At 33.9% G+C, this 12,950-nt stretch overlaps 1 protein-coding gene across 1 annotated transcript in view; it reads right to left on the bottom strand.

Annotated features, from left to right (window-relative positions):
* Positions 1-12,950, bottom strand: part of MS3_00011120 (uncharacterized protein) — a gene marked incomplete at its 5' end in the record, with an annotated part of 128,639 nt that overhangs the window by 25,922 nt on the left and 89,767 nt on the right. Inside the window, 3 exons of the mRNA XM_051219529.1 lie at positions 5,118-5,291; positions 7,419-7,700; positions 11,034-11,456. Of these exons, the coding sequence (XP_051064814.1) occupies positions 5,118-5,291; positions 7,419-7,700; positions 11,034-11,456 (879 nt within the window). The remainder of the gene's footprint in view (positions 1-5,117; positions 5,292-7,418; positions 7,701-11,033; positions 11,457-12,950) is intronic.

Genomic DNA, 12,950 nt, shown 5'->3' with positions numbered 1-12,950 from the left:
CATCCCATTGTGTCTATAAATTTACATGTATGTGTGGAACACGTACGTAGGGAGGAGCAATCGTGATTTGCAATTAAGGGTGGGTGAACATATACCAAAATGGTTGCAAAATCAGATGAATTCCAATGGTGAAATAAGACCACAGGATAGACAGACATCATCATCCATTGCGAAACATTTGATTGAGACGGGTCATAAGGTTGATATCAAATCATCATTTGTTGTGTTGTACAAAAGCCTTCAAGGACGTATACTAAGGTTTATTGAAGCCTTGGCTATACGAAAATTGAAACCCCTTTATGTGTTCAAAAACAATTTGTACTTACACTTAACCTACCCTGGTAGTACTGATTTACTGTCCAGAGTGGTAATCACATTTGTTTTTGTGTACTTTAATATTTTTTCCTTTGTTATGACTTACCCTTAACCTGTCTAGTTGACCTTTTAATTTTTCATATATAAATGTTCTTAACAAGTATATGTGTGATCAGATTGTTCGAAATGTATTGCGCAAATATATCACATAATTCTGATAAACTACGTCTTCTCATTGCATTATCGAAATTTATCAAAGGGACTAATTGTTTTAAATTTCTGAAAAGAAGACTCCCTACGCAAATTATTAAAAGGTTAGATGAACTTGTTAACCTCAAGTGCAAAATTATATCAGAACGAGTGAAATTGGATTTTTATAAATCTTGCTTATCTAATCACATTTTCCCGATTCAGTTATATAAGAATCTTCGTTCAAGTAAATTACAACCAAATATTCCAAATCTTATTAGATTGACGAAATCGTATATAGACAAATGCCATGATAAGTTGATCAATTTAATTGAACTTCATACTCAAGCATTACCTGTATTAACAGAATTGTCTATAGTTTGCCATATCAAATTCATCAATTTTTGTAGTACTGTCATTTTGAAAACAAAAGAAAGGATAAGGAAAAAGCTAGAAAAATCTTGCTGCAATAATAATAATCTCACTTCCTTCCCAATCAATCCTGATAAATATGTCACTAATTTGTCCTCCATTGTATTGTCTGTTCATGAAAAGGAGGCATTGTCCTTGGGTTTAAAATTTTCTGTTCCGATAACACAAATCTCTGAATTGACAGTTAATGCCCAATTTGAAAACCTCTATGATCAATTGAGTACTTTAACCCCTTCGTCCTTAGAGAATCAAAGTTGGTTTAAAGCCAAACTAGTGGATATAGCGCATCATTTTCATTCTTCTGGACCAAAGCAGAGAAGCATATTAACTTCTCAGCATTTCAAATCATTAAAAGAATTGCGAAATAATGCCGATATTATTATACTTAAACCCGATAAAGGATCTGGTGTTGTTATTATGAATAAGTCAGATTACAAAAATAAAATGGAATCCATTCTCAGTGATAAAAGCAAATTTTTGGCTGATGTTGACTTTGATGGATTACGTAAATTAGAAAAGAAAGTGAACTCGAATCTTGTGAAATTGTTAAACATGAATGCTATTAACAAAGATGAGTTTAATTTATTAAAACCTATGGGTTCGGCATATCCTAATTTATATGGATTACCGAAAATTCATAAGCCTAATACCCCCTACGTCCAATTCTATCTATGTGTCGGTCACCTACACACAACCTGGCAAAATGGCTTACAAAATTATTAAACCCTATCAGAAATCAATATTGTAAGTATTCTTTGACTGACTCATTCGAATTAATCAATTACTTAAAGGATATAAATATAAAGACAAAGACAATGTGCTCCTTTGATGTAAACACTTTATTTACAAATGTACCTCTTAGGAAAACCATTGATATTTTGTGTGACTTTATTACGTCGGAAAACCTTCCACTACCTTTTCCTGTTAAAACTCTTAAAGATTTATCATTATTATGTACAGACAATGTAAATTTCACATTTGAAAGTGAACACTTCAGACAAATAGATGGTGTAGCTATGGGCAGCCCTCTAGGACCATTGCTAGCTGATGTGTTCATGGGATATGTGGAAAATTTAGTTGGAGACTCAATTCGAAAGATGAGTCTGTATAAACGATATGTAGACGACATAATAATCATAGGTGATAAAATTGAAGACATAAGCCACTTGTTAGAAGAATTCAATAGTAGTCAAAACCACATTTCTCTTACATGTGAAGAAGAGAAGAACAACCAACTTCCTTTTCTTGACATCCTGATTACTAGGAGAGATGATGGTTCCATCAAACGTGCTACATATAGAAAACCAACATGGACAGGACAATATCTTAACTTTCATAGTCACTGCCCTATTCATTATAAACGTGGTTTAATAAAGAGCTTATTCAATAGAATCAATCGTATTTGTACTAGTGATACTATTGAAGTAGAGATGAAGCTCCTGACTGATGCGTTATTCAATAATGGTTACCCTTTGAAGTTCATAAACCGCTGGAAGGGTTGCAATATGACTAGACCTATGATGCTTCTGGCACCCAAAAAGCGAGTTTATATTACGCTACCATTCAGAGGTGACACAAATAGTCTCATGTTGAAACAGAGACTTAAATTAGCTATCAACCGGACATTTTATGCAGCCCAACTTGTCATTATCGAAAAGACAAGGTCTATGTTTCACCAAAAGCCCAAACAGCATGAAAACGATTGTGTCACATCCCATTGTGTCTATAAATTTACATGTATGTGTGGAAACACGTACGTAGGGAGGAGCAATCGTGATTTGCAATTAAGGGTGGGTGAACATATACCAAAATGGTTGCAAAATCAGATGAATTCCAATGGTGAAATAAGACCACAGGATAGACAGACATCATCATCCATTGCGAAACATTTGATTGAGACGGGTCATAAGGTTGATATCAAATCATCATTTGTTGTGTTGTACAAAAGCCTTCAAGGACGTATACTAAGGTTTATTGAAGCCTTGGCTATACGAAAATTGAAACCCCCTTTATGTGTTCAAAAACAATTTGTACTTACACTTAACCTACCCTGGTAGTACTGATTTACTGTCCAGAGTGGTAATCACATTTGTTTTTGTGTACTTTAATATTTTTTCCTTTGTTATGACTTACCCTTAACCTGTCTAGTTGACCTTTTAATTTTTCATATATAAATGTTCTTAACAAGTATATGTGTGATCAGATTGTTCGAAATGTATTGCGCAAATATATCACATAATTCTGATAAACTACGTCTTCTCATTGCATTATCGAAATTTATCAAAGGGACTAATTGTTTTAAATTAATGAGATTAAATCAAATTTATTGTTAACATGTATGATATCAAATATCTTGTGATGATTATGATAGATATGTTATTAATGTCAAACTACTAAATTGGTTGAAGTTAGACATTAACACTCTTGGATTCTTGCCAGCTCAATGATCTAGGGGTTAAGCGTTCGTTCGCGAGACCGATAGGTCCTAGATTGGAATCTTGCTGGGCGGGGTCGTGGATCGGCACTGCTGAGGAGTCCCACAATTGGACGAAACAGCCGTCCAGTGCTATTAGGTTTTTCATGGTGGTCTAGCTTTGACTAACTCATGAACTCAATTATTAAATTATTAAATAACAATTGTTTAATTAACCAATCAAACAATTACAAAATATGTGTTATAGTGAAGAGAATATATTTTGTAAATAATGAGACCTGTAAATGCTTGTCATATATTGATCTCCCTTAAGATGCTAATGACAACCAGTAAATAATGAATAATTGCTGTATTCTGGTATCAGATCCTTCAAAAATAAGAAATTATGATCTCATGAATAATAGTCTAAGGTAAGGTTTTCAAGTTTCATAGTAAATGATTAACAATTAAAACTATTGAATTGACATGACCTAAATATACTGAATTCGATCATTAGAAAGATTGATGGCATACTAGAGAGAAACAGTTATCTAGTATTCTGTAATTATTAATACTACTTTAAATGAAATCAAGTGAATGATAAATACAAGTGACAAGTTAAACTAATCTCTATAAAATCTCTTCAAATAAAATTATGTATAGTAACTCACATACATTTGAGTTTGTTCATATTTAATTTGGTTAAGCCCATTTATTGACTTATTTAACAGATAGAGTCATTCGTACAACAACAACTTATTTATACGATTGTACTTTTGTTATTATTGTTGTATATATATGTACATTTTAATCTTGTTCATTGATTTGATCGCTTATTGTTTGGCACTCATATATCATTCTTACTTCATGTACTTGTGGTTTTGGTGATCTATGTATGTGATGCAATAATAAATGTAATCAACACTTCGTTATTCATCTTCTGATTTATACACCCTTGTGTGTGGGGGAGGGAGGGAAGGCATTATCTAGTACCGATTATCAAGATGAATATTATACAAAGTTTATAGAGAATGATATCGAATATAGATCGCCAAAAGTGATTTATTTATGCATGTCAGAAGGAGTTTTTGGGAATATTATAGTAATTTTATTAATTGTGATCATAAGTTAATTGAAGCTAGACTACCATGAAAAACCTGAAAGCACTACATGGCCATTTCATTCCATTGTATAACTTCTCAGTAGTACGTATCCATGATCCTGCTATAAGTAGTTCCAACCCAGAACCTATCAATCTCATATGCGAGACCATTAAACTGACCGATATTCAACTGATGTTAATTCTTATCAGAATGGGTTTTGTGGAGAATTTTTTTTAGAAATTTCACAGGTTGGAATCATGAGTCAGTTGAAGCTAGACCACCATTGAAAACCTGGAAGCACTGGACGGCCGTTTCGTCCTGGTATGGGACTCCTCAGCAGTGCGCATCCACGATCCCGCACCACGCGGGGTCGAACACAGGACCTACTGGCTTCGCGCGCGAGCACTTAACCACTAGACCACTGAGCCGGCATCCAACGGTGTTAATGTCTAACTTCAACCGATCCACGAAGTTGCGCCACCGTACACCATTGTCTTCAGTGAGTTGTTATCTCACAACAGCTTCAACTGACTCATGATTTCAACCTGTGATGTTAATTCGACAGATGAATTACTTTCATGATTCTTCTTTATTCAAAATAATAATAAAAACTATTGATCATTGAATTATTACTTATTTATATAAACAAAACAAAAATCACTTACACTTTGAATCACTTCATCTTTTTTTAGATTTAATAAATTTTTAATTCGATTAAATTGATCGGTTATTGAATTTAAACTAATATTTAAATCATTCATTAAAAATACCAAAATTGAACTGGATTCAAATTCAAATAATTTTGTATCAACATTGATTAATAAAATTGAATTATTGAACTGAAACAAAAAAAATCAATAAACCAATCAATAATTATTGATTAATCTATATTGTAAAAATGATAATAATAATCAGAAGGGATTTTGTGGAGATTGTAGTCATTTGAATAGTTGAGATTATGAGTCAATTGAAGCTAGACTACCATGCAAAAAAACTGGAAGCAGTGACCAGTGGAGTTCAACGGGGGCTGTCTTGAGATAGTACCTCAATGATGACAATAGTGGATATGTCGCTCAATTTCGTGGATTAGTTAAAGTTAGACATTAGCACGATTGGATACCGGTTGGCTTAGTGGTCTAGTGATTAAGCTCTCTCACGCGAGAGTGATAGGTCGTAGATTGGAATCTCGCGAGGTAAGATCGTGGTTGTGCACTACTGAGGAGTCTCATGATAGAAGGAAACAGCCATCCAGTGCTGTTAGGTTTTCTGTGGTGGTCTAGCTTCAATGAGCTCATGATCTCAAATATTGAAATAATATTATTAAATTTATGAATTGATTTATGCTTGATCATTCTTTGAAAATCTGAAAGCACTAGATGACAATCTCGTCTTAGTAGGAAATAATTCAGAAGTGTATATCCAAGATCAACGATCTAGTTTGAATCAAGACATGAAAATCCACTAATCTCTACAATCATCTCTCCTATACTAATGAATTTAAACATGGTTTCTCATCAAATGATTACAACCTAAACATGATAGAATTATTCAGTAAAAATTAGTATGTCTACTTTACACCATACTATTGGGAATGTTCTCCTCAATCAAGATTAATGTAGAGAAAAAGAGAGAGCGGAAGTATGGAAGAATTATAAAAGATGTGTAAATGGTTGAATATTTCAATGTTAAATAAAGTGAGAGTTCCGGGAGAAAGTTTTTACCGATTAATTCTATCATGTTTAGGTTATAATCATTTAATGAGAAACCATATTTAAATTCATTAGTATAGGGGAGATGATTGTAGAGATTAGTGGATTTTCATAGTTTCAATCATGACCTAATCTTAGCTAGACAACCTAATAATTCCCAGTTCGGTGATTGTGATACTCATGGTTGAGGTGTCTCATATTAGGATTAAACGATCGTTCATTACTCCCAGATTTCGATAACGATTTAGCTAATATCAATTTATTGCTTAAAGAATTCAAATCTGTGAATGAGAAGAATTATATGAAATTTCTGGAAAGTATTCACTAAATATTGAAGTGTAGGCGCAGCATTCCAGTACTTAATGAATGAAGATGAAATAAAATCAGTGAACGTCAATCGTGTTTGATTCAAAATATCTTGAATTCATTGACATAAGGTGGCTCAACTGTAAAGTAACGTAGTAGGTAGTTGATTTGTAAATTAGCATGTCATTTGCTTTGACTGTAACACATAATCCTTTATATACTATCATGCTAGATTGATCGGTCGAGAAGCGATAAAACAATAAGTGTCTACATATTGTCCGAAGGAGATGTTGTACATTTAAATGTACTAAGTTTTGATGGCTGTTATGTGTTTCCCTCGGATAACTAGTATTTACAGAGATGCTACCTTCGCTGAACGGAAGAAACGGTTTAAAATGGGTCATCCTAAAAATAGATCAGTCAATCCTGTCCCAATGTCTTCGTCCCCTGTGATAAAGTCTTTAAAGCACAGGTATTATACATTAATAACTACTCACATAATGGCCGTGTGCAATCGGTCTCGATCAGTTATAGTTTAAGTTTTCATATCACATTCTCAGGTTTCGAAGATCAATGTCGATCTAGTTTCCTTTCCAGATACTTCATCATGAGATACCCTTGCATAATATAAACAACAGGGAAGTGTCAACTCTCTACACACCTCTATCAGCTCTCGAGATCGTCATTTTCAAGAATTAATCGCTTTGCTATAATCAGTGTTTTGCGTTAAAATTTGTATTAAGTTGTGAATTAGTACTAATAACGTATCCTATAGCATAACAAAACATCTTTCCGATGCTCCCTAACTTTCAGTACTTTTAAGGTTCGTGACGAGTACAGTTTACCATCTTCCATAAACCATCTAATTAAAACTTGAAAACATTTTCACTTCAATTTCCATATACAAACCACTTATTTGATGACAATATTAATCTAATGAAATGAACTTACTTGTAACTGTTTACATGTCACTTTTTCTAAGGTATTTTCATTCAACTTTCCACATATTGAATCTAATGTTTTATTCAATATATTAGCATAACCACGTAATTCACCAATATAACTGTTCATATCTTGTTGAAGTGTTTTCTGTTGTACATTAATAATTTGACTAGCTGTTACTGTTTCATTGATACTATAAGAAATCGATTCAGCTGATTCAATTACAGGTGATAGTTGATATGTTTCAAGCAATGATTGGATTATCTTTTCAGTAGTTATCAATAACTGATTCTAAATGAAAGAGAAGAAAGGTACTTAGTTATAAAATTACATTAATAATAATTATGAAATATTTAATAATTGAATTCATGAGTCGATTTAAGCTAGACCATCACTGAAAAGTTGGAATCAGTGAACGGTCGTTTCGTCTTAGCACGGGACTCCTCAGCAGTGCAGATCCACGATCCCTCATGCAGGATGGTCTAGCTTAAATCGAATTATGAATTCAGCTATTAAAAATCACTACAATTTTTTCGAATCTTCATTCTAATTGTGAAATAATATAATTGTCGTTTATGCTTTCATTTAGACAATTTCTACTGCGTCGTGAAATTGATTATCTAATTTAACGTGTCAATCAGTTAACTATAAAGGGAATTAGGCTCGAGATGAATGAGTATCAATCTAAGTTGCCATCATTCTTATCACCACGACAGTAATGAAAATTCCGCTTCAAAACTGCTACATCCGGACGAAGAATTATAAGTTATATTTGTTATGATCTATGTATGGACTGTTATTATTTATATTCTTATTGTATAACCACTAAATAACTATATTATATGTATATCCATTTCCCCTTTATTATAAGCTCTTATTTGACCTATTGACTACCATTATACGATTTAATATACTTAATTTATGCGCGGTTTATTAATTACAGTCTCTCATAGCCATAGTCACATTTTGGCCTGAGTTTGTGTAATTATTATTTTTAAGGCTGTTTGGTTTGTTTGTATGTAAACCCAGTATATCTGAAATATATGATTCATATAACGAAGGTTGATATTTGCGTTCTGAACTGAACCGGCTGGGTTAGGCGAGAAGCTACTATCCCAAGGGACCAATAAGAACTCTAGGCTGCTCGTGCTGGTTTATGTGTCTCCGTTCTGATTGTATAGTTCGGTGTCTCGGTGATAGTATCTCGTGATAAATTAACAGGCCACAAACCATAACAAGAATAATAAAAAGGTACATAATAATAATGTTTGTTAACGTAGAAGCTGTATATATGGAGTATTATTCAAATCTGAGAATAGAGGTTAAATACTGATAGTTGTGGAATGATATCAAATTCATTGTTTAAATGACGATAATCAATAATTTCAGCCATATCATTACGGTTGGTTTTCTGTCATATTTTGTCCAATGTTTCCAACCATTGATAGCAAATATACTTGAATTCCAACATGGTGCTTTGCACCTAATGACTTAAGTTTCAAATATCACACTGTGATTGAGTTGAATCTAGCTTTTTCTATGCTAACCTACTTCTATCCTGACATGCGTTTTACATCGAAGTGACGACCATTTATGTCCAGTGATTGACCTAGTTACCTGATACAATAAATGTTTATCAATCACATGTACTATATCTCGTTAATACCCTAAATCTAACGCTAATAGCATCTACCTCCTGGTCCCATCATGTATATTGTTCAGTTAGAATTTACATGATCGATGGATGATATATAGTCCTCATGTCATAACAGACCTTTTAGCTAGAAAGTTTGTGTGTAGTCTTGAAAATACTTTAAAATTTTGCAAATTCTGTTTTGTCATATATATAATAGATTTCTCGACATTTTTTTGTTAAAAATTATTCATTGAGTTCTCTACTTGACAGCAAGCCATGTTGGTGATTGACTATTTTCGTAGATTTTAATCATCATCATATGTTTTTGGATTCACGTTAACAATCATTGTTGGTTGACTTCAAACCTTATGACTAGTTGACCTTTTCGATATGGGTTCATAGATTGGATCAATGTCTATTTGTCTGTTGATTATTATTTGATCTGAATTCCATGCTTTTAAGAATCCCCTAGCATTCTTTGAGTTTTGTCAGTCCCAAATTACGACGTTTTACCAAACAAATTCGTGTTGATATTTCTTAGCATGAACTGATGTTAGTGAGCATTTATCGTTTTGCCTCACTCTTAATCTATGTTGATTTTTGTATAAGCGTAAAGAGCGCTCACTTTTTCCATTGTAATATTTTTTTTCGGTTGATGCAATTTGTTTTGCAACTGATGTTATATTTTAAAGCAAAAATGGATAGTGGCTATCAGTGGAATCAAGGAAATGCGTTTCATCCTATTTGGGACTCGTCAGCCGGATGTACCTGCATCTCAGAGTTGATGTTCTGGGTTCGAGTCTCAGTGTGAACGCGCATACTGGATACCACTGCGAGTCACTATCGATCTTTGTTTAAAAAGCTCATGACTCAAGGCCATATCGATGCAATCCGCACAGGATGCACAGATTCCAACATGAGACTGGTCAATTGCAGTCCTAAATAACAATGAGAAGATACAGGTAAAACAACACCAAATGAATTGAAGTTACATTTACCTTTGTTTGTTGCTATACCATTTTTATCTTCGCCTTTTTTCCATACTCTTCACAAATTTATATGAAACAAATTACAATAGAACATTATATTAGTTTATTTATAGTTATATAATATACCCTTGTGGGCCAGGGTAATTTTACATTGGTTTTCAGGAGAATCAGACACCATCCGGTCTTTCACGTAAAAACCCAAACAGTACAGCTCAACCCCGTTTAGCAGGGGGACCAGACACTGTACAGGCTTTAATGCTACAATCTGAATAGTACAGCTCAATCCTGTGGCACAACCACACAGGTACCAAGCACCCTGGTGGACCATTCGCACCATTCATATACACACACCACGTGTATAGTTATTCCGATCAATGATCGCGTGATTTAATTATGCACAGCACGAACAGGCCAAAGTTGACCTATTCCGCTTACACGACAGTCAAACTCGTTAATGTTAGCAATGGAGGTAGCCTTACAATGTCACAATGACAATGGCCCTCGGGAACACTGAAAAGCAACCACCAGTATGAATGAAATCGGTTAGCAAAACTTGCCAAAGCAATGCCGAACCGTCCACAATAACAATGGCGAACCTCCAGTCTCATATGAGACCTTCAGCTCTATATAGCCACATAGCTTATACTGCATACAACGCATGTATAGGTTAGTAAGCGAAATAGCCCAGCCTAAAGCGTTAGGGCTTAAATAACGCTTAAAACCCACTGTCTGATGTCGGAATACTATAATTAGACCACCAAGATCATTTTTATCAAACTTGCGAAATTTTCATTTTTCCGACTTTTCAGACCCTGAGTTAGAGGTAGTATTCCTATAATAGAACATACACTTAATAAATACAAAACAATTCTCATTTTCAATAGTTTACATCATGAGTGATTTGAAGCTAGATCACCATAGAAAACTTGATCTCAATCATGATTTCAACTATTGAAATTACTACATTCTCCACAAAACCCCTTTTCTGATCAAACTTACATCAAGTTCTTTTTCAATGATTCTAAATGTTTGATTTGTATATATTTGACCTTGAGTGATCATTTCTTGTAAATATTCAGGTAATTTATATACAACTTCATTCATTAATAAATTTCTGAATGTTTTTACAGTTGGATTTGTTGTATTATCTATGAATTTAGGTTGAAAATGTATAAAACTACTATCCATTGCATAGAAACATACTATACTCAGGAATATATTTATACAAATTAAACTATAGACTATTATTTTTAAAATAAGATATACTTTCAATTGACTAGGGAATTGTAATGAGTTCATCATCATTGATGAAGGGATTTGATTTTGAATTGGTTGTTGTATTTCATTATGATTAGTGAATGTTGATGAATTAATAGAATTTGTTAAAGTGTTTTTAGATAGTTGACGATTGTATGTTGGATCCTATATGTATAAAAATAAAATAATTATTAGTAAAGGATTGTGAAGATTGTTGACGTTAGATTGATATTATGAATGGATTAATGATAGATCACTATTGAAAGCTTGAAAGTACTGGATTGATGGTTTCATCCTAGTATCTCGCACACAGGATGCGAACATAGGACCTTGGGTCTCGTGCGTGGATCCTCAATCTCTGGACCATTGAGTTGGCATCTAATGGTGTTTATGTCTAACTTCAATCAATCGCACATGCGGGATGGTGGATGCAAACTTCTAGGCAATCCCATGCTAGGACGAAATGGCCGTTCAGTGCTTCCAGGTTTCTAATGGTGGCCTGACATTGATCCATCCAGAATACGAATCTAAGCCCAAAAATAAAATTAGTGGAAAAAATTCGTAGTTTTGGAATTGATACTATTGCGATGTAAGCTATTTACGTTGACAGATATAAGTAGTATAAAGTTGAATACCTGTCAACAGAAGATTGAATTCAAGAGAATAGGAAGGGAAAATGTGAGCAATTGGAATAACAACAGAAATATGTGAGGGACAAATGATGGAATATGTGCAAATCATATACGTTTAATGTATGATCTTCATATTTTACGCAGGTACTATGTCATTTTGCACTTAACAATGAATTAGATTTTCCTCACCTGAATTCGCGTACACTATACCATGAATAAAGGCAGATAACAGTAATTCATGTGCTGAAAAAGCTCAGTTGCTTTGTTTCAAGACAATAACACACACTTAGGGAGTTGCTCTGATGCCGTCCAAAGAAACAAGAAATGTACTTATGGAATGAGAAACCCATGGATCCATAATCATCAAATCATCCTTCAAAACAAAGAAGGAAGGGATCACAATGAATGTTATCCAATGTTATGCACCCAACAATGATAGCAACGACGACAGTAAAGAACAGCTCTATGAGAGGCTACAATCAATCATAACGAAGTGCCCAGTAAAATACCTGATCACCCTGATGAGAGACCTAAACGCCAAAGTCGGAATGGACAACATCGGGCATGAAGATATCGTGGGAGGACATGGACTGACTGGGAAAAGGAACGAAAATGGTAAGAGATTTGTAAATTTATGTGCATTCAACAAAATGGTTATAGACGCACTTTATTCCCCACAAACGCATACACAAAGCTACATGGGTCTAACCGAATCACGCTACAGAGAATCAGAATGATTATATTTGCATCAGCAAGAATTTAGGAGGTCGATGGAAGATGTGAGAACCAGGAGAGGAGCTGACATAGCTTCAGATCACCACCTAGTAGTTTCCAGGATGAAACTAAAGTTAAAGAAGCACTGGATAACTTGAGAAACAACATTATAGGGGTTCAATACAGTCTTCCATTGAGATACTAACAAACTCAACGAGTTCAAGATAACTGTTAACATCAGGTTCCAAGCCCAACAGCATTTATTCAAAAGGGAAATTACTATAAAAGACAACTAGAAAGGGATCATAGAAGC

Source organism: Schistosoma haematobium, chromosome 5, assembly GCF_000699445.3.
Source record: "Schistosoma haematobium chromosome 5, whole genome shotgun sequence".
Taxonomy (NCBI): Eukaryota; Metazoa; Platyhelminthes; class Trematoda; order Strigeidida; family Schistosomatidae; genus Schistosoma; species Schistosoma haematobium.
The sequence above is the reverse complement of the archived record's forward strand: the minus strand, read 5'-3'. Positions and strand labels throughout refer to the sequence as shown.